This window comes from Molothrus ater, chromosome 5, assembly GCF_012460135.2.
Source record: "Molothrus ater isolate BHLD 08-10-18 breed brown headed cowbird chromosome 5, BPBGC_Mater_1.1, whole genome shotgun sequence".
In the NCBI taxonomy this organism is placed as follows: Eukaryota; Metazoa; Chordata; class Aves; order Passeriformes; family Icteridae; genus Molothrus; species Molothrus ater.
In genome coordinates, this window is record NC_050482.2 from 35,831,246 (window position 1) to 35,854,377 (window position 23,132).

The 23,132-nt window shown below is 38.3% G+C and overlaps 1 protein-coding gene across 2 annotated transcripts; it reads left to right on the forward strand.

Moving 5' to 3' along the window:
• Positions 1-7,047: 7,047 nt before the first annotated feature.
• On the forward strand, positions 7,048-18,284 carry TMEM19 (transmembrane protein 19). 2 transcript variants are annotated; one of them, XM_036401072.2, is made up of 7 exons: positions 7,048-7,109; positions 7,365-7,515; positions 10,202-10,315; positions 11,743-11,880; positions 12,187-12,441; positions 13,503-13,712; positions 16,503-18,284. In XM_036401072.2, exons 1-7 carry the CDS (start codon positions 7,053-7,055, stop codon positions 16,664-16,666), a joined length of 1,089 nt encoding a protein of 362 aa, XP_036256965.1. In that variant the 5' UTR covers positions 7,048-7,052; the 3' UTR covers positions 16,667-18,284. The 2 variants fall into 2 exon arrangements, with proteins under 2 accessions (XP_036256965.1, XP_036256963.1); XM_036401070.2 differs by lacking the exon at positions 7,048-7,109 and having other exon boundaries at positions 7,137-7,515.
• The last annotated feature ends 4,848 nt before the right edge of the window (positions 18,285-23,132 follow it).

The window sequence follows — 23,132 nt, forward strand, 5'->3', positions numbered from 1 at the left end:
TTTTTTTTGTTTGTTTGTTTGTTTGTTTTTTGTTGGAGAGCTTCTAAAGTCAGTACAGAATACAAACTGTTGTAATACAGACAAACTTTTGTAATACAGACATCCCCTAGGAAATCCATTAGTCTGCTGGTTGGAATAGTCAGTTAAAAATAGTAAATCAAATTTCCATCTTTGTTCTGCTTAGTTCTGGCAAACCAAGACTAGTAAGCATTGGTCTTCTACCTGCTCAGTGATTTCCAAGTCATTGATAAAACTATCATGTCTGCATTCAGACATCTCTTTTTGAGCTCATGACATTCAATCTTGATAACAAGACACACAAAAAAAAAATTAAAAATATTTGGCAAGCTTGTAAGAATCCAGGCCTGGTCACTAACAACCTGGAGGCAATATCTTTTTATTAAGATTTTAGTCCATATGTAGATGTAGCTTTGGTTGACCCCCTCACCTCCCAGTATCTCTTACAAATTATTTTAATCACAATGAAAGTTAGTAATCTTAAATCTTTAGCAGCATTTACTAGAATTGTCTGCTAAAGAACCTAAATGTACATATGACAGAGCTCTTGAGCCACACATCTGTCCTGGTTTAGGCTGGGATAGAGTTAATTTCTTCTTGGTAGTGGTGCATTGCTGTGTTTTGGATTTGGTATGAGAATAATGTTGATAACACCCTGGTGTTTTGGTTGTTGCTAAGCTGTGTTTATCCAAGGACTTTCTTGGTCTCTTGCTCTGACAGTGAGGTGGAACACAAGCCAAAAAAAAAGCCCAAAAAACAAAAAAACAAACAAACAAACAAACAAACCAAAAACCAAAACAAAAAACCATAGACAGACAAAAAAAAACCTAAACAAAAAAACCAAAACCAAAACAAGCAAACAAAAACCCCACCAAAAAAAACACAATGACAACAAGAAAACCCAAAACAACTGTGAGGCAGCATACCTTGAACAGCTTACCTGAACTGGCAAAAGGGATATTCAACACTGTCGACCATCCTGCCCTGTTACCTAAACTGATGGAGTTACCTATAAGAGGGGCTAACTGTGGTTCAGGGATGGTGTCTGGCATCAGTCAGCAGATGGTGAGCAATTGCTTTGTTTGTCACTTGTTTTTCCTTTTTACTGTCATTATTATTACTTCCTTCTTCTTTTTTTAAATTTCAATTATTAAACGGTCCTTATCTCAATCTGAAAGTTTTGCTTTTGATTCTCCTCCCCATTCCACCAGGGTGGGGAGGAATTAAGTGAGTAACTGTGGGGTTCTTAGTTGCCAACTGGGTTTAAACCCCAACAGGACCCTAAAATCTAACTATGACCAGTGTGGGAAAAATATATATGTGCATAGTTCCATCACTGCTTCTCAGTCTGCCTAAACAAGTTAAACTGCTGATTTGAATCATTATGTATGACAAGTTACACCTACTTGCTGTGACAGATGTGGAGGACATGAGTTTTCTCAGGATAAAAATGTATGTAACAAAATGATTCTGAATAATTTAAAAGTTATCTCAATCTGAAATCCAGCCAGTCCTGTTCTCTGCATAGCTGTAATTCTGCATAGACAATAACATGACTAACATCATACAGCAGAGATGCAGCTCTGATGCCAGTCAGTGGTACTCTACCAAGCCAACCCTTGGAGACCAGCTTCCTCTCTTGAAGACCAGGGCAGTGAGCTTGCTGTGCACCCTCCTTGCTGCCCTAAGTATCTTGAAAGCCACCATTCCATGGTCACTCACAGCCAAAGCTGCCCTTGAGCATCATCACGTGCTGCAGCAGCCTCTCCTTGTTGGTGAGAATGAGGCCCAGCGAAGAGCCTCTCCTTGTTGGCTTCTGTGTCACTTGGAGAAGGAAGTTATCATCAACACACTTCAGGAACCTCCTGTATTGCTTATAGCCTGCTGTGTTGTCCTTCCAATAGATATGGTTATGGTTGAAGTCCCTTGGGAAGGTGAGAGCTTGTGAAATGAGGGGGCTCCTATCTGTTGCTGAAGAGATGCATCCTTCTGGTATGATTTCATTCTAACACCACTCACAGAAGCCATCCCACCACTCACTGGAACCATCTCCATGGTTCCAGTAAGAGTGTAGCCCTGCAGCCATGTGCATCTCTAACTCCCTGTTGTTTATTCCCCATGCTGTGTGTGTTTTCATAGAGCCATTTAAGTTGGGACCCCCAATGAAACCAACTCACAGGCTGGAGTGGCTGGAATTCCTTTGTGCTGCTCTTCAGGTGCTCTCCTGCTAACCAATTGCTGCCTAAAATCAGAAGAAAAACTTTCCAAACAATATTAGAATGGATAGCATAAAGAGTAGTCTTTCAAGGAACGCTTATCCCTATGTGCACACGCAGCATCAAATTTTCACAGTTTTTAGAAGTTTAACTAATTAGTATATCTAGCTAGTACATCCAATGGGAGACTGGTTGTCCTAGTAACCCACCCTTGTACCTGCCCCACTGGAGTCACTCCAAGGGGTTCTTAGCCCTGCATCTTGTTATATCTCCCAGGTGCTGGTGCAAAACAAGCTGTCCTTGTTGGAAATCCTTTTCCTTGAAAATAAGACCAAACAGCATTTCAAGAAGGTGACATAATGTGTGAGAAAGGGTAACTACTGTTCTAAAGTGTAAGAAAGTGCTAGAAACTATACAGTTACATAATAAAATCTACAAAGCTACAAATACATAAGAAGCTAAAAATCTTTAGGCATCACTATGATCCTCCTCCAGGTTCTGGGCATCTCTTGTGGGGGCACTGGCATCAAACCAGTGGGACTAGGATGAAAAGAGGTTCTCCTCCCCTGGCAACTTTAAAGCCTCTTTCCCATCTTGGCAAGTCCATGACTGAAGATGGTCATTCCTTGTGCATAGTCCTTTTAGATCTTTACCTGCCTTGCTTACTGTTACCCTTCCCCATTACTGAATTACCCACTGCTGAACCTTTTTTTTCCATTAACACATCTTTACACTCTAGTTTAATTCTTTAACTTCATTCTCTGTAGAATGCAAATATACTAAAGATATCACAATCTTGAACATATGCCACTTTCAATATGTTGGTTCTTTCCTTTATCTACTTGATAAAGTAGAAAAACACAGCATAAACACATAGTAAAAAGCTGGGTCATTTGTAATAAATGACCAGAAAAAGGACAATTAGGCTACTAGGAATAAATTTAATTGGTGTCATTGTCCTTGGATACATTCATTTAACACAATGCAAAAGCCTATCCACACATATTTAATAAATTTAATACTTAAAGCTTCATTCTAGGTTCTTTTCTTTTTTGGTAAGCAATTTGGATATTTATTCTTCATTTGCTGCTTTGTAGTCCACAATCCAAATCCTGGTATGAATAGTTTTGCTGTAGTGTTAAGCACTGACATTTTTAACTGCCTCAAAAATGTTAGGAATTCATCTGTATAGCAACTCCCTCGGTATGAAAATTACTGTTTGCAATTTGGTTGGTATTTTCGCAGGTGACTACTAATTATGAATGCTCTACTTAAGATGAATATTCATCTGCAGTATAACTTTTCCCCTTCTGTTTCCTGTAACTATCTAAGTACATTATCAGCATGAAATTTTACAGTCTTACTATGTTGTGTTTTCTAAGAGTGTGAATATTATTCAAGGCCCTTGTGAACAGCTATACTTAATGTAATGTTAACAATTTTTACAGATTTTTAATTTCATGTATTGAACAGTATTTTGTCTTCAATCAAAGAAGAAACAATTGAGAAAACAAGATTATTTGTTGTTGTTGTTCTATTGAGAAAACAAGATTAACAAAGGAGAATAAAAGATGTTTAAATTAGTATTTAACTTTCAAGCTATATTATTCATAATGCACTCTATCAAGCATAAGTGTGAATAATGTTTTAAGCAGTGAAGACAGCTGGAAAGTTCTATCTCCGAGATACAAAAAAAATAAGTCAGAAAGTCAACTTCTAAAATTGTCATAAAAGTTTAGAAATGTTATGCTGTATTATGGCAAACCTAATAAATTCCTAGGAAAAGAATGAGTGTAAAAGAGTTATTAGCATGCTGTGTACAGTAACATCTTCTTATCTTCTTTCTGTTGTGCTGCTTTTAATAATCTCACATTCCTGCCTCTTATTAAATCTTACTTTTTTCTTTTTTTTTTTTTTCTCCTAGAGACTGCACTGGCAGTGCTTTGTATCCTATACATTTAGGTAAAAGGTAAGAAGAAACTCTTCTTCTAAATATTGGGTAGCTTATAATTCCAATTTTTTTATTTTAAACTTCTCATGTTTCTCTTATTACACATATGAATTTGGATGGGAAAGGGTGAGGAAAAGCTTTCAGGTCTATTTGTTGTAAGCAACTATTTCTTGCTGTTTTTTAAATTGTCAAGCTTATCACTACTATTAGGTGTGAATAAGGAATCAGGGGAGGGTTATAAGTAAAAACTGACTATGAAATGAATGTATTGCATTATTAATATAATACAGAAAATATTAAATATTTTCTGACTGTTTCAGGATGGCTTTTTAAATACATTCATTCTGTATTCATAATATTGTAAGCATCTAGATGGCAATTTAAGTTTTTTAAAAATGCAGCTTTTACTAATTAAAAATGGTGGTGGTGGTGTTATTATTATCATTATTACAGGACCTAGTGAAAAAAGGGCAACGTCTAGAAAAGAGTAGTTTAAACACAATATATGGGGCAATTACTGAGCTGTTGTAGACATTACTTTCAAAACTGTAGCTACTTCTTTCAGCTTCCAAATGTAGAAAGAAGTCTAATTTTGCATGCCTTTCTTCCTCGTTTTCTAATCCACTTGCAACATTTAATGTGTACCAAGATACTGCAGGAAAATTTGTTGGCAATCAGAAACACTGGAAGAAGGATGTATGAAGCCACATTTAAAAAAAGACTCAGAGCTGAAAAAGGAGTCAAAGCTAACATTATTCATGCACTGGTTGTTAGACATTTCCTGACCAGAACCACCTTTCTCACACCAGGAGTGGAGAGCTGTGGTCCCTTTTGCTGTTCTTGCTCAGGTAAACTCCAGCAGCAGCAGCACCTTTGGCTTTAAGCCAAGAGACAAGGTCTGTAGATAAACCAGTGCAATAGTCTGGTATGTCCCTAAATCAGTGCCAAGTGCTACTTCACATAGGGATGGGATCTGTGAAGGAAGCTGAAGAGTCCTTTAGAGCTCCACAAACCTGCTGCCTCTTCACACCAGCCTGTGTGTTACCATTAATCAGAATCCCACAGTTTTACAGAACCACACATAACAGCCAGGGCTCTAGGATTCCTGCAGGAACATTTGTTTCTCCACCAGATATTCCAGTATCAGTCTGTTACAGTTTAGAAAACAAAAAGTAAGCAATAAATTACATTAAAAAACTTATTACAGTTAAGGATGTATTTGAATGAGGACGTTTATGGGAGTTCATTGTACCAGAACAAGCAGCTGCTTGTTCAGCCATCAGTTTAAGTAGAGTTGATCTTGTTCTGGTTGAAAATCTTAACTAGTTAGATTTTTGCAGAGGAGCCTAAGCAATGTCATGTCAGTGCTATTCTCGAAAGGTCCTGTTCTTACAAAGCAGCCCAGCTACTGAGTGTCTGATTGTTAGATCTCAATTTCAGACCTCAGATGGATATTTAATGAAAATTTGGGAGGTAAGAGGGAAGACTAGATATATCAAAATCAGTACTCCTACATTAGTATTACTGTTTTAGGTATCTCTACTTGAGATAATTATGGGTGTTACAGTATTTGTTACCAATAAATATAGCAGAAAATAAGATAAAGCCTTGTCTAAGGCACCTGATCCAAGTTTTGTCTCTAATTGCCTGGAGAAAATACATTGTAAACACCCAAGTATTAACTTTAGCCTCTGGAATAGGCCTACTTTCTTCAGCTAAAATCAGGTAAGTCTTTAAGGAGTAAGTTTCTTAGTTTAGACAACATTTGAAGAAGCAGCTCTGAGTCATAACTGAGTATTTCCTTCACAACAACATGAAAATATATCCAAGTTTATGAGAGAAATGAATCATGTTCTTTTTCTGAGAGAAAAAGAACACATGGACTGTGTTCACACCTTGATAGAAAGCTACTCCAGATACTGAATGGAAAATAAGAGAACATGCTTCAAAAATAAACGGGTTCCACAAGCCAGAATTATTCCCAAATTCGGTAAGGAAATTATCATCTCCTAAATCAAGATTGCTCACTTGCATTTTCTAGCTTTAAAACTACTTCTCTTGTGTATCAAAGATCTTTTCCTGTCCTTTTTTGTATTACTCTGCCTCTTGCTGAATATTTAAATAAATATTCTGTTCTGCTGCTGCTGCTACAAGTCCATAGGAAAGAAGCAGCTGATGTTATTTATTGATGTTCATGAGGTGACTCATCTGTACCACTTGAAGGTTTTGGTCTATGTTCCACTGATCAAGCACTGAATGCTTAAATGCTTCTTCAGCATTATCTCCCGGGATGCCTGAAGTCTTATTTATTTCATTTATTTCTCGTTTATTTTGAGGCTGCTGCCTCAAAACAATGGATTTTTGCGAAGTTGTGAAGTTTCACCTCTTACTGTGCTTTGTTGACAAAGCTCTGATGTGTGGAAGTGGGAGCTGTGCAGTCTGTCCCGTAGCTAATGTCAGCTTGTTTTCAACTCGAGTGTTTTGGGAGTCATTCTGACGTGCCCCAAGAAAAGCCACCAGGCAGGTTTGGCATGTTTTCATCCCAAGTCAACTTTAGGAAACGTTTCAAGTCTCTTTCTTCTGCTGTTAATGAACTTCGAAGTGCTCCAACAAGCTTCAAACCTCATCCAGGTACTCATTGGTCTCACTAATTATCCACCGACTTCATGCCTTTCACAGGCGTGTCGTTCCTGGTTTTATTTCGCAAACTGGATCTCCACTGGCAGCGTCTGTCGGAGGGGCGCGACCCCATCCCCGCCCGAGGCCAGCGAGAGCTCCTCACGGCGCGGCCGCAGCCGCCGCCGCAGCCGCAGCGCCCCCTCGCTGCGGCGCAGGCGCGGGCGGGCCCGCGCGGCTGCCGTCGGAGCATGCGCGGGGAGGCCGCGGGGCGGAATGGTGGCGGCGCCCGCGGCCCCCGGGAACAGGTCGGTGACGGGGCCGGGCGGTGCGAGCGCCTCCGGCCGCCCGGCGCCGCGCAGCGCAGCCCGGCGTGGGCCGGCCGAGGTGGCCGCAGCAGCCTCTCCATGAGCGCCTCGGTGCCTCCCGGCAGCGCCCCGGGGGCGGTGCGGGCCGGGCCCGGCCGCGGCTCCGGCCGGGCGGGAGGAGAAAGAGGAGAAGAAGGTGGTGGTGGCCGTGGTGGTGGTGTCGCTGATGCCCTGCGCCTTGTGTTTTCCCATCAGGTGTTGTCCTTCTTGATTCCCATGTCCTATTACCAGGAGGATTTCTTCAGAGAATACCTCAAGATGATGGCGAATATGGTCATCCTGAACTTGCTCATTTGTATTTCGCTGGCGTTCTGGATCGTGTCGATGACTGCAAGTACGTACTACGGTGAGTCCAAAGGCCGGGAGAGGCTGACATGGCACGGCCACGGGCGAACCCTCCCCTCCGGCCCCTCTAGGCAGGGGACAAAAATGGGAGGAGGGATGTGCACAGCCCCTTCCTTAGTCAGTAGAGCTGATAACTCACCTCTTACAGTAGGCGATCGTGCTTTAGAAGACGCTGACAGCCGCTTACTTGCAGCTCTGCCCAGTGATCATGTACAATTTAAAATGTTGGTGTCCTTTGTGATGTCTTTCTCCAAAAGAAAGCAAATAAAAATTAAGAAGTGAAAGGAAAAGCTGAGATGACAGAGGTCTTTCTGTATCAGGGGAAATACGTGACAACATGGGAAGAGTGTGACAGCTTTCAGAACTGTTTTAGGAATCAGCAACATCTGCAACGTGCAGAACAGGTCATGCAGGAAGACTTCCTTAGTCGAGGAACAGAGAAACGGGAAATGGTATAAGAAGATAGGGATGTATGGATGAAGTGGCTGGCTGAGGTGTGTACTGTCAGCTCAGCTTTCTGCTCAGGCTGGCTGTGACTTAGTTGTGTGCAGTTGCAGGGACACAAGTCCTCTCTGTAGTCTCTCTTTTCGGCTTTGGGGCTACTCTTACAGCAGTGTGCAAAAGCAGCTGATGCTGCCTGCAGTATCAATTTATGCCTAGAAGAATTCAACTGTGTTTCTGAGACAGGTAAAGACTTACCATTCAGACCCCAGCTGGTTTGATGCTGGAAGAGCTCCAGTGTCATTGCACTATTGCTGAAAGTGCATAGAGTATGAGCACCTTCAACTGCCTAGTAACACCCTGGGTTCAGAAGAAACTACAATAAATACCCCACCAGTATAAGCTGACTTGTAGAGGCAGTTGCATATCTCTGCTCAGTGTTTTTCAGTGATTTAGGATGGGTTACTTCTGGTACAGCATTCAATCTGTGTTGTCTGCATACTTCTGGTTTGGCTTGTAGTGAGATGCCAGATGTGTAGAAGGTATGCAGAAGCAGGCTTCACAACCAGGTTTTATTTGTGTCATTTGTCAATACCCAAGTGGAATTTAAACATGCAACTTCATTTATGTGTGTCTGCTCTCCAAAGGTAGAGCTTTTCTGACAATTAGGATATCTAGTCCTTGTTCTTATAAGGGAGTGGGAATTTACAGTATAGCGTGGAGAGACCTGGTACCAGCTAAATCAGGACAGGGCCTGATAGAAAGGAGAAGACTGTGGACAAATCCTCCTTTTTGTAGGGAATGGTTATGGTACAAGAAGGACATAAAACTTCTGTTATTCATTTGCCTGAGACTGGAAAGACCTTGGCTTTTCAAGGAGGTAAATTAAACATACAGTAGTTAATGGGCTTAAAATGGTTCAGCCCATAAAAGTGGTGAATTCACAGCCTGTAATATAAATACAAAAATAGTACAAAAGTACTTTTATTAATGTACAGTTTATAGTAATTCTTAAGCATCAAACAGTGGGCCAGATGTTAGTGAAGCCAGTGTTAATTAATTGTTTTATTATAGATCTTAGTCTTACTTAGTAGTAATTTAATACAAATACTTTTCTCTCCTACAAGCAAATCCAAAAGGTTTAGTTTAAAAATGACCTTGAAGATATGAAAATTCTGTTTGTTAGCCAAAGAAAAGGAACCCCTTTGTGTTCCAGTACTGCTTACACTCAAGTTTGCACCAAGAGCTGCCTTGGTTTGTGATCAGCAATACCAGGCTACAGCACTGGAGGGCTCTTAGTACCCAGCTGGTGTTTGTCTTATGAATTTATAACTCAGCCCTGGGCTGCAAGACCCCCCCTTGCTCACCTACTATGGCTTTGAGGCTTTTCAGTACACAGAAGAGAATTTTTTTCTTATGAATCTTTACAGTGCAATGAGTGTTTTACTGTGTCCTGCTTTGCACCAGGGAGCCAGTGTTTGTGCAGAGGTGGGGGTACTGATGACACAAAAGTTCTTGCTGAAAACCATCATGTTTATCTTTCCAGCAAGACAAGCCTCTGTGCCTCTGTGAAATCTTTGTTTTACAAGATTGAGATTTACTTGAGTGCAAGATTTTTGATGTCTTGTATTTGTATAGGAGATATAATAACTTCTCAAGATTTTTTTTCAAAACCTACATTAACTATTTGCTTTAGCTTTTAGAAGTTTCTGTGTGTTTCAAACTGAAACTGTCACTTCAAATCTTGCTGAGAAAGTAATCAGCTCAAAGTATATTTTAAAGAGCCTTAGATTAAGAGCCTTACATCATCTTTCAGAAGAACTGACAGGGCTGGTGTTTCATAAAGTGGTCACACTACTTTCACCTAGCAGACTGTCTTGCTTGGCTTTTTTTGGTAGTGGAATTTTGTCACAGTAAATTCAGATGTTAGTTTTTGAGGTTCATAAATCCCTTTTAGAATGGAAAATATCACCATATTTATTTCTTGTCACATTTTGCTATTTTTTGGTAATTAATTTCAGTTCAGTAAATATATTTTCTTTGATAGCTGAATGGCAAGATTGAGTAGATAACTGCAGATATATTGTCCTTCTGTCCATATGAATATCTTTCCTCTGAAGGATGAAAAGTTTTAATCTCTATTAAGATCAAAATTTAAGTATGTATCAGGAAATAATGACTTTTCAGACATGAAGACATAAAGGCTTTATGAGGATCATGTGTAACCCTGTTATTTCATTTATCAGGTACTTTACGACCCATTTCTCCATGGCGCTGGCTTTTTTCAGTCTTGGTTCCACTAATTATTGCTACACAGGGGTTTAAGAAGAAGAGTCTAGATCACAGTGGTGCATTGGGAGGTATGTTTTTTCTGAGACTTAAGCTGAACATTTGGTAAACTAAAGGTCCTTTTTATTGTTTGCAGTTTAAGACTTCACATAGTTCTATTGTAATAAAATATAAATGTAAGCATACATACCCCAGATTCATACTGGGCTTTTTTTCTCATGCCTGTTTAAACAGTCAAGTTAACCCTGTGCTACTGTTCGTAATTGATTTGATTAATACTATTATAGTTATATAAACCTGGAAGATTCTTTTAAACTTCAGTACAGTATGCAGTTAAATCACATGGTTTAGTTTAACATATAGAAGGATTCACAGAGAATCAAGGAAATGGCAGAGGTAGTGGTAAAGAAAGACCCTAAACTGATCATGTCAGCAGCCTTCCTGCGTGGAGGGAAATCGGTTCTCTTTTCTGTATGGTTCCCCTTTTGGTAATAGAAGCAGTTCTAGGCATTTTTTGGCCTGGCAAAAATGAGAAAATTAAATCTGTACTTCACTAAGAACAAATGACTGTTTCTGAAAGTTTTTCTAGACCACATGATGAAAAGCCCAGTGTAGTGTACAATAGTGTTTATTGAAATCTGACGCAACGTTTCAGGGTGAGGTGATTCACCCTTGTCTTGTGACATTGCCTGAATTGATGTTCAGTGGAGTAAAACAGGGCCTCAAGTCCTTCCTTCCCTTGTCACCCATTTTGCAAATCTTCTGTCTGTGAGAGTTAAGGGAAGCATTTTCTACACTGACAAAAATCTTTCTGACTTTTATGTTCTGACCTCTTAACAGCTCTGCTAGCCGATTTATACTGGTGTTTGCTCTTAAATGCAACCATTTTTCTTTCAGTCCTTTAGAATTGTAATCTCATGGTGAGGAGTGAAATTAGGCCTCCCCTGTGAAAGGGGACATAAAAGTGAATTGCATCAAGGAGATCAAATACTTTAAAAAATTACAGAAATAAAGAGGTATAATAAAAATCAGAAACTAACAAAGAAAAGAATAGAGAAATAGCATCTGCTAAGATTTGGAGAAGGGTTTTACAGGTTATCTTGGAGACCTTGGATGTGGGATTCAATACCTAAACTGATGATAAACTTGCTGATAGAGGCACAGCCACAGATATATATTTGCTCCTTATAAAAATAATAACATTCTTCAGGCAGAGTACTTGAATTGCAATTATATTGTCTTTGGATTCTGGGGATTTTATTGCTTCTCTTTTATTTTTGCACAGTATAACTGATTTGTGGCAAAAGGTCTTAAAAATCACATGCTTCAGCAGTTAGAATAAAATTAGTAATTTTCAATAGAATCCCTTATTGTATGATTGTTCTTAGGTTTATCAGGAAGATACTCTTCATATTCAGAAAATTTGAAGTACTTAATTGCTTTGCAAAACAACCATTGTTACATGAAGGAACTTTAGATACTTCTTTTTTCTTCATAGGACTGGTGGTTGGATTTATCCTTACAGTCGCAAATTACAGTTTCTTCTCTTCTTTGTTTGTATTTTTTGTTACTTCTTCAAAACTTACCAAGTGGAAAAAAGATATAAAGAAACAAATAGATTCAGAATACAAAGAAGGTAAGCCAAAATACTTTAATTCTTTTAGATCCCTTGTAGAGAATAAATACCGCGTGTTTCTTGTTCCTTTCAAAGGGTCAGATGAGATGTAACATCTAGAATAGGGAACACTGTTGAGACTCCCCTTGCCCTTTCCCTGTGAATATTAGCAAGCCACTTTGCTTTTGCTTCTGTTCTGTTAATAAATTACCATAAAGTTTCTGGTTTGAATGTTTGTCTTTTTAAATTTAACTTTATATATGCGTTATTTTGGTTTTGCCTCATGCTGTTGCCTGAAATGGCTAAAATTCAGTTTCTGTACTTCAGGTGGCCAGAGGAATTGGGTTCAGGTATTCTGTAATGGTGGTGTTCCTACTGAGCTGGCTCTCTTATATATGATAGAAAATGGACCGGGTGAAATTCCTATTGACTTTTCAAAGGAATACACAGCATCATGGATGTGCTTATCCCTTTTGGGAGCTTTGGCGTGCTCTGCTGGTGATACATGGGCTTCAGAGATTGGTAGTGTTATGAGTAAAAGCAAACCAAGATTGATAACAACCTGGGAACAGGTTCCAGTAGGTAAGGTGTTACCTCTTCTACATGTTCTTAATATTTTGTTAATCTGTTTTGAATTATGCATCCAACTTGAAAAGTTCCAAGAAAGACATAGAAAAACAAATATTAGAAATCTGGGATTTGAAAAGGTTACCAGGAATGCATTCTCTGAAATGGAATATAGTCAACTGTGTTTCTTCTGATCTTGTTGATGAGATGCACGTGCATAGCAACCATGGAGCAAAAATTATTCTGAATGCTGTCACTTTTAATCTCTGACAATAGTAAAAGAGTTTATACTGCTAATATGAATAATACAAGTTATCAACTGATATTTTTCAGGCATTATTTTAATCAGTAGAATACATATATATTCAACAGAGACAGTACAGAAAATTCACTTCATAACCAAATCACTCATTTCCTTGAATATCCTACCAAGGGTGAATAAAGTGAACTTTCTGTCTGTCAAACGTTGTCTCCATGGTGGATGTCATTGCTGCTTTAAAGCAATATGCCTTTTTTGAATCTTGCTGACAAATTGATCAGAGGTACAGATCTTGTTGGATAGGAGTTAAATGCATGGGAATTTTTTTTTTCTTTATATGCATTCCTCAGATTTTTATTCAATTAGCTCTCAAACATCTCTGTTTATGGATTTAGTTCTTTTATTTTTAAATGTGCTGGTAAAACATGTCGTATACTGCTTCTGAAAGAGGGCATTGCTTTAATGTGTACATCTCAAGGTCTGATTTTCTTGAGCAAATCTCTTCTTGTATTACCCCACCACTTCCTAGAGCAGACAAATACCAGGTGACATTGAGAGTTGTGTGCTGTGTAGTTTTATTTAATTTAATGATGGTGAATATTTCTAGAGAACTAGCCCTAGAGACAGGAAAGGAGTAGTAACAGGCAGTAATGGTGAAGGCTAAGCTGCTCAACAGCATAATGGGAATTGTAAAAAGCTGCAGTAGATATAAGGGGAGAAGGTCACTATAAGCAGTTTGGATTTCATGTAAAACATTTAAGTTATCACAAGTCTTTTAAAATCAGTTTGTAAATCAGCTATACTTTATTTGGTTTAGGTACTAATGGAGCAGTTACTTTAGTGGGCCTGATCTCAAGTTTGCTTGGAGGCATGACAGTAGGTATAGCCTACTTTATAACTCAACTCCTTTTTGTGAGTGATCTGGAAATATCTGCTCCACAATGGCCCATCATAGTGTTTGGTGCAGCAGCTGGCCTACTGGGATCAATTGTTGATTCGTATTTGGGAGCTACGATGCAATACAGTGGTAAGAGTCCTCTTTTTTTCTTTTTTTTTTTTCCCTCTCTCCCAATGTAACTTAAAATTTGACTTGAACTTCAAGAAGGGCTGAGGATATGATTTTTAAATAGAAAGATTACATAAATAGCAGCGTGAAGGACAAAGGGAGCAAATGGACATAGTAATGAAAAGGAGCGAAGGTGGTTGGCCCTTTTCCACATTTTGATTTGTTTATTGTAGCTTCTTGTCATGTTGATGACTGAAAGAGACACAGATACCCAGCAACTTAGCTTGGAAGAAGCAATTGGTGCCCTCTCCTTTTCTATATGTCTAATTATAGTAACATTTTATAAGAAAGAATGTCAGTTTAATATTATCCATTTACTTGGATTAAGTTGTCACTGCAGAAGCTCCATTCCTAATTTTGAAGTCCTAGCAATAGGCTCAAATGTAAGAATTAAGTAAGAAAAAGTGAACAATAGTTTACCTTCTGTTTTTTTTCACTGCTTCCTGTAGAAGCTCTATAATACAGAGCACTGTTTCCTATAAGTTAAGCTTATCACAAACTAGCTGTGACTTTAAATAAAAAGACAATATGCATTTTTAAAAAATATATTGACTGACTGGTTCTAAATTATTTCAGTGTTTACTCATTGCCTGTGAATAAACACTACAGACAACCTTTAGGCTAAGCTGTAAACTTATGTTTCAAAATTGTTTAGAAACCATATGTGACACTGTTGTGTTTACCAGCTTGTTTACAGAGAGAACTTAAGTTTCCAGGTTTCATTGTTGGTATACTTATTAATTGGAAGTCAAGGTGTGAATGTGCAGATGAACTGCCTCAGAGACACAAATCCTTTAGGTCTGCCTTTACAGTGAGATCCACCAACTGTTGTTGATGCTCTGGATTTGGCTATACAGCATTTTTTATGCTCCATTCTTTGTAATTCCATTAAAGTTCAAAATACAACGGAGTGTTTAACTATTTGATGAATTTTTAGATATTTCTGTCCTGAGCAAGAAACACTTAAGCACTCAGACAATGTTTCAAGCTCCTAATGAGGCAGATGCATTAAGAGAATGGAGTAAACCTAGCTAATGCATGCCTGCATTTATCAGCATCTATTTCTTCTGCATTTCATGTATTTTTTCCATGCTCAGCAATTTACCTTTTTAGCTGCAGCAGGGACAGCATGCAAGTTACACAGTTTCTTTTGTGAATTCAAAAGCATTGCTGGAGTATGTATACTATGTTGTGCATGTACATGCTGTGATATATATGTGATGTGATACAGTGCTGCTCATGTGTGCTGCTCATTTGTGTCTCTCCTTCAGCCCACTTTTTTGTTCCCTTTTCAGTGTGGACTCAGAAGGAATACTCTAGTTTCTGCAGCATCTTGAAAAACAATAAATATGGCAGTGGGAATAAAGAGTTGTCTCTCTTTTTTTTAACAGTATGCTGCTAATCCTTTCTGTCAATGTTTTTTCTTTTGGTGATATTCCTAGATGTGGTGTATCTAATAGCCTGTGATACCCACTGTTTCTGAAAGAAAATCCACCCCTGACTACACAGTTATTAATTAAAACTGTGAGTAGCTGTGAAGAATAAGATTCAAATTTGCCCATGTTATCAGTCTATACCTATTCTGTAAATAACAAAGCTAACAAAAGGACTGTTACTTTACCTACTTGTTCATGATTGGAATATACACTTTATGTACAATTGAGGCATATATTTAGAAAAAGATAATTCCAGTTTTTCCTCAAAGAAAGTACTACTCTCTAAAACATAGCAAGTGTTGAGAGTTAAGCTATTAGACTTTGAAGTTGGATTTTTCCATAGCTCTTTTGCATTATTTAAGGCCAGGTTTAAATGTATGTTTCAAAACAGTATTATCAACTATATCCCTGCCAGGGAGGTTTGTAGTGGGGTTTTTTTTAAGTTTTATCAGAGATGCAGAATTTTTTTTATTAAAGTAGCAGCTTTCTTTGAAATTTACAGGTTGTGAGTGTTGAAAGTAAAATCTAAGAAGAAAAAAAATTATTATAAAATATACTGATTTCATTTGGGATGTTCCAACCTTAAAAGCTTGCATGTGCACGTACCCAGTTACACTTCACTACAGTGTGAGTTAAGATCAAGCATTCTAGATTGGTGTGGTTTTATCAGCATACAGAATGGTGCAGCTGGACAAAACATAGGATAATGGTGTCTGTACAGTAATACCTAATGAAGTAATATTAAAGTATTGATAATACAAAGGCAGAGCAAGAAATTACCTAAGTACTACAGAAAAAACTCTAGCTGCTGGTAGTATAAAATTGCTGTGTAAATAGAATTTATAAATTCAGCCTTTGTTAGGAGCTTGTTTTCTGTCAGATTAAGTAATAATGGTCTTTCCATAATTTTTTTTTAAAACAAACATGTCTTCTTGCCAGAAAACATGTTGCTAATAAGTTGGTTTTGTTCAAAACAGCATCCTTTGCCTCAGAGTGACTTGGAACAGCTTTTTCCTCTTCTAATTTAACTTGTTTCATTCCTTTCTTTGCTGTGAAACTACATAAAGAGAGAAGATTTGACAGAAGTGTAACTTCTCAAAAGAAGTAACTTCTAATGTAAAATACTGCATTTATACCCCATTCTTTGAAGGTACCAAATTAAACTAACTGTAATTTAGCTTAGTCTGATGATATCTTCTTACAGAGATTTAACACTGTTATAGTCAAATAAATTTAGGAAGGTGTATATACTTGGTTATTAAGTTTCTCTTCATCTCAGTTGGCTTTGTAAAATGAAGTTTTTATCTTTTCCCAGGTTTTGACCAGACAATTGGCATGGTTGTTAACCACCAAACAAAAGACTCCAAGCACATATCTGGAAAACCTATATTAGACAACAACGCCGTAAATCTTTTTTCTTCTGTAATCATTGCTCTGGTGCTTCCAGGCATGTCGTGGTTTTTCTGGCCAAGAGGTTGAAATGGTTTAAGGTTTTCTGCATGCAAATAATTTATGTTCAGTCTTGCTCAGAGACTCCAAAGAGATCCAGTTGAACTCTCTGTAAGAGTTGGATCTTAAACATTCAAAGAGCCGAAGGACTTTCCATCTCAACTTGTTAAGGCTGTAAACCTCATGTGGCAATCAGCATCTCTCAGGAAGGTGCTTTGTCAAAAATGCTCTTGCTGCTCCTCAGGTGGATGTAGGTCATTGCCAAGTGAGGTGAAGCACTTGATTCATTTATTCTCCATTTATGGAGCTGAAGTGTTGGTGTCTATTCTCTCCAGTTCCCAGCATCTGGAAAGGCAGGAAGCTGGAAATAGAAGTCTAATCCATATCAATCAGTGTGATGGAGCCTTGTGGCTATTATCCAAGTTAGACACAAAATACACTGCAGCTTTATATAGGCAATGGTAACATGGATGGAGTGGGTGAATTCTGGTATTTCTCATTGACTACAGTTTGTAAGGTCTTTTGGAAGTATTTGGGCAGGGAAGAAAGAATTCAGCCTTATTGCCTATTCTCTATCCTGATACTATCTCCACTTCCCTGAGAATAGGTTTGATAAAAATGATCCATACATAACATTGGAAACAAAAATCTAAATTTAAAGTAGAAACTTTAAGCTGTTCCAGTAAGAATAATAAAATTTTCTGTGCTTTTTTGACATATTTATTTCAAAAGTAATGATATTTATGAAGATTTGTCAGTACTGTGGTACTTATCAAATACTTTAAAATTAAAGATGAGAGTTGTGGATTCACAATCATCTCTTTAGAAAGTTAATGTTTTTTTCTATAAGTATAGAATTGTTCCATAGTGTTTGGCATTCTAACCAAACTATACTCCTTGGTTATTTCTCAGCAGTGGAAATGTTTCCCATTTTGTCTGGGGCTTCTATTTAGAGATGATGGCCTCAGCAAAGAAACTACAGATGTTATCCTTGTTGCAAATGGGGGAAATCACACATATAAACCATTTAAAAATAGAAATTTAATTTTTGATGCTCAGGTTCCTGTGTTAGGTAATTCTGTCTTCCATCATTCATTTATAAAAGTTGCAGAAGTAATGTAGCCAGTACAGATTGTATTTAAACTTTAGAGATACCCTCATAACTTCTCTGCGTTGACATTCAGAAGTGTGGGCCCATACTTTTAACTTAAGAAAAGCTTTTCCTTTTTTCTTAAACATAGATTAATATTTTGTATTGAACATCTGGGTTTTTTTACAAGTGTCTTGTGTATATTGCCTGTCTTAATTCAACTGACTTTTTTATTTTGTCACCTTTTATGGGAATATTAAAAAACTTTAACACCTTTCATACTGAGTTTACTCTTTAGAAGTGTAGTCTATATAGATCTGGAATTCATCACTGGAACTACTTCACTGTATTACCCTATTATGAAGATGAGAACTCAAAGTAGTAAAAGCTTTTTGAAAAGAACAAATTGTGTAGCTGCTCTATGTCTGTTCCTGTGGAAGGGCACAAAATTATGGAAGTAATATATGCACTTAAACTGTAACAATAAACACTTGGGAATTTTATGCACTGTTTGGACGTATGCTGCTTCTAAATAAACACTGAATTAGTTGTCTTCTATGATTTTATTAATACTGTTGTGGTTTCTAGAATTGAGCAAGTAAAATTTTTGTAAGATACTTTTTTTTTTTAGATAAATGCCTTACTCTTATATTCTTTTGTTTCCTGAAGTGAAGTGTACTTTCAGCCACTGAAGTGGACATGGTCAGCTTTTTTCACTATTTTTGAGTCCATTTGAAAACCAGCTTACCATGGTGAGAAGACATCTGATTTCATATTCATAGCAGCATGAAATGCTTTGATCTGTGATCATATGAACAAATGTGATCTCACTGAATTCCTGTAGTTAGCATCTTCAAAGGCCATAATTTTGGATATTTTTTTGTCATTTCTTAGTTATGATACTTGAGTTGCTTTTGAAATTTCCACTCATAAGTTTCCAGTGTACAGAAAGTTATGAGCACACTTAAACTCTGAAAAGGACGGTGTTAACTTCATGTGTATTGAGTGTAGCTTAGGCAGATATTGTTACATTTAATTACTCAGTAGCTGTAAACTGACAAGCTTTGGGAGAAGGTGGAGGTGAGAGTAGGGGGATACAGGGAAGAAATAGCAGAATGTGACAAACCGCCTGTAGCTTGGTGTGCGTCACTAAGACCAGTTTCTGGGTTCACAAGGCAGCAGATGGATAGCCCCTGTCCAAGTGCTACTTGGAGAGACAAAAAATGGAGGAAGTAAAAAGAAAAACGGGGAGTTAAGAGAAAAGCAGGAAGCTGATCAATTGGATATTGGAAAATAGGTTGCTGCAGTTAACAAATTTCATTCCATTCTTTAAAGACTTGAATTATTCTTTAGCTTCAGAACCATCGGTACCCCTAGTATATACCTCTGTCACTGATTTTGCATTAATAATTAAGTGACATCAATATTTCCACAGCACCAAGGCAATACACTCAAAAACTTTTTAATTGAAGCACTTACAATTGTGACTTACAGGTCCTCCTGCTTGGCTTGATTGGTGGATGTGATAGATGTTAAAGTAAAATTTTGACAGAATTGCATGAGAGAAATCTTTAGCCAGGTCTCACCCAGACTTGGTGCTGTGATTGTTGAAGTATACTGGTATTAGAATCACCAGTATCTATTCTTTTTATTTCAATTTCATTGTTACAGCTGCAGATTGTCTTGGGTCTGCACATGCTGCATTTGAGTGGTCCATCATTACCCAGTTTCCTGGGACAGCAGAATAAAGTGGTGTAAAAAACAAAGGGGGGATACCACCTGTCTGGGGTATTAGAACAAGCTGATTCTGCAGATTGACTTTCTGACAGTAAAGGGCTGAAATGTCATGAAATTCAGTTGGTATTTTACAGAACCGACTTGGGCACTATTCACATTGCAATCTGTTAGGACCAGGCATCTCAGATTTGTAAGTAGGATTTGTTTTCCCTGCATTTCTTCCAGCAGTGCTTTGGTCCCCATCCAGCTTTTTCTTTACATCTCATTATCTAAAATTTTGAATTGGCATTAAGTCACTTTTCTTCATGCAGGAGTTAACCTGTTTTACAGGAATTTTATTCCCTTAAAGCTTTGTAGGTATGCTTCTGGCTATTGCTGTAACTGGATAATAATTTTTAATTTAAACACTGCTTCTGGTGGGGGGTAAGGTGCAGCTCAGGGATACAATTATGTGCCTGTTGTAATGCATAAATCAGAGAAGGTACATGAATTCGCTCAGACTATGTGGATCCCTGCAGCGCTCCCAAGCCTGCAGCCACCCTCAGTAAATATTGATGCCAATACCAAATGAGGATGAATACAGAAATGTGGAAACAAAGCTACTGAGAAAATGGCAGGCTTGTACTTGGGTACTCCCAAGTCTATAAAACTTGATTCCAAGCGAAGAAATTCCACCAGGAATATTCAGTAGCTTTTCTACAGCATTCATCTCACAAAGTCAATTTTAATCTCTTCCTACTACAACCACTAATTAAATCATAGAATCACAGAACAGGCCAGGTTAGAAGGGACTTTTGAGAGATCATTTGGTCCAACCTTTTGTGGGAAAGGGATCTTTGGTGAGATTATCTAGCAGTAATCAATCTGTCCAATCACATTTTAAATAGCTTTGATGATGGGCACTCTACCACATCCTTATACGTCAGAGTTTTCCTTGAAACACAGTAAGGTGGATGCATAGGAAAGTACATGATCACCATTATGATTTCTGATCAGGAAACATTTTGTGACTGACTGATGGTATGAATCAAGTGTCATACACCATATCCCTTTGAAAATATCTTCATATTAAATGTATCTTCCTACAGCAGACCAACCAGCAGCATTGCTTGTGCTGTTCTGGGATTTGCCATTTTAGAGCAAGGACAATTGTTTGCTAGTCCAGCTGAGATTCAAGAAGTGAAGACTGGATTAACCAAAATGTGGAAGAACCAGCCTGAGCTATGCTGAGGGAAGGAGAACTGCACCAGTATGGAAACAACTGCCTGTTTGCAGGGAGCTACCTGGCTGGACCTGCTGAGTCACCTGGGAAGCCTTGCATTACTTGTTTGCACCTCTCTTGTCTGGTGGCTCCTTTTTTGTGGCTTTGTTCAAACAAGCATAAAGCAGAGTTTAATACTGCAATGTGATCACTGTCCAAATTGGTCTTGGAGGTTCAAACCCACACCATTAGCAAGGATGACAGTAGTTTAAAAAAACAATGCATCCTGCAATTAGAAGAAACATCAGTAGAAAGCAGTAAGAAGTTTTCTGGTGCTCATTTGTTAATACCCTTTAGTATCTTCAGTAACTATTTTTGTAAGGTCTTTGCAGCTGCAGCCCTAGCTGCAAAGGTGGGAAAATAGAAAGACATCATAAAAAGTCATGTGACTGTGTTCTGATGTTCCTTGGTAAAGGGCTCTTGCTGCGTTGGCTTATGCAGAGTTCAGCCCAGTACTAGAAAAGCAAGAACTTCTGTCATCCTACTCTTTTGTCACTATTACTTGTTTTCCTGATATTTCATTGTTTCACTTGTTGACTTCCTAAGTCCTGAATTCATTCCACTGTCAGAAGCTGCTATGATAGAATGATCCCCCAAAGCAGCAGCAGTCTCAGTCTGCCTTAAACTGCCAAATGTCCTGGTTTATGGTGCTCCCAACAGGTGCACATCATCTCATTCCATTAGGTGTCCCATCGTAATATAATTTTAAATGAAAAAGTGAAAGGAGCTGATTCATGATGCATTGGGATGAGAAACGTGTATTACTCACCTCTGAATTCTGGAAACTCTGTCTTTTGGTAGGTGCCATAAGAAAACAAAGACATGGGTGTCAGCATCTGACCATTGCACTTGGTGGTGTCTACTGAGGAGCTCTGTAGTGGATTTATTTAGCTTGTGCCAAGCTATGCCAGAAAAAAAAAAAAGCATCCCCCATCAACCAAACCATAGAAAGTACCCAAAGCCAAGAAAAAGGAAGTGTAATATTATTTGCTGTTCTTTAGAGTTTGAAGTTAAATGAACAAAAATATTCTCACATAGTTTGCCTGCAGATTTGAGTAATAAACCACTTACGTTCAAATAGGTTTGGTGTGGAGCAGATTAACAAATGTTTCCCTTGGGTTCAGAACTTATCTGAAATAAGAATGTAATCTAGATGTTAAATTCATATGCCTTAGCTTTTTCTTTCCTCTCTCTAATGAAGAAAGTTTTTTATAATATATTTTGGGGTTTTTCCCCAGTGGCAAAAAAATGGATGCCTACATATCAGTCTATGCCTATGTCATGGAGTCTGCAAGTCCAAAAATCACTCCTGCATGTATGCAGGAGATTTTGGGATTTTTGTCCCTAGTTCTTTGCAATTGTGATCATTAAAGGTCTTTTACAATTGTTAATTATCCTCTTGTGTTTGTTTTCTGCCATTATTTGGAATAAGCAGGTTGGGTTTAATTCCGGTTTTGTTTATCTCTTTCTCTGTTTTACCACCCCGACTCCTGGACTGGAGTCCACAGCTCTGCTCTGATACTGACTGTGATTAAGAGGAACCACAGAACAACAACTCTTTTCATAGCAGCAGGTACAAAGTCAGTGTCTAATCTTCTGGGCATGACACAGAACTGATCTATTTTGTGCAATTATTTTTCTTTGCTAGTGCAAATAGTCATATAAAACTACTATTTTATGTCCTCTGGGACCTATAATGTTTCCCTTCCCATCCAGGTTTAGGGAGAAGTGAAATGTAAACCCACAAAAACTGACAGCTAGGGCTGAAAGTTGCAGAAATCTGAGCTCCACTTTTGCATTAAGGATTCTGAGGAGTGCTATGGTATCCTGATATATATGAGAGTTTAATGCAGAATTTACCTTAAGGTTAGAAGGCAGTTCTAAAAAAATCACCTCAGTGTCTTCCCCAGAAGTTGTGTGTGAGGGAGGCCATATCAAGGCACAAGAGAGACAGATGCACACCAGTATTATTTTATTACTCTACCCAAGAGTACCTAGAAGAGCTTTCTTCCCAATATTTTTCAGACGGGAAAGCTGAAAAGCAGAAAAATAACCCCGTGTTGGCCAACAGCCCGTTCAGGGGTACAATGCAACTGGTGTAGTGCTCTCACTCCCAGGAGGCTTTGGCCAGAGAAACATCACTGCTGCTGCTTGTTACAACATCGTTCTCAAAAATGTTATCCGAATCTAATCAGGCAATGTGCGACCCCATGGGACCATTCATGTTCAGAATCTCTTGACAGCACAGAAGATTTCTTTTTTCCTGCAGAATTGAAAAGACATGGGTAACCCCCCAGCCCCTCACAATGCCCTGGGGCATCACCTGCTTCAGGCATGGGGGCAGGAGTCCTCTATACTTAAGCATTTTTCTATACAGAGAATGTGACCAATATTTCTATCTCTACACC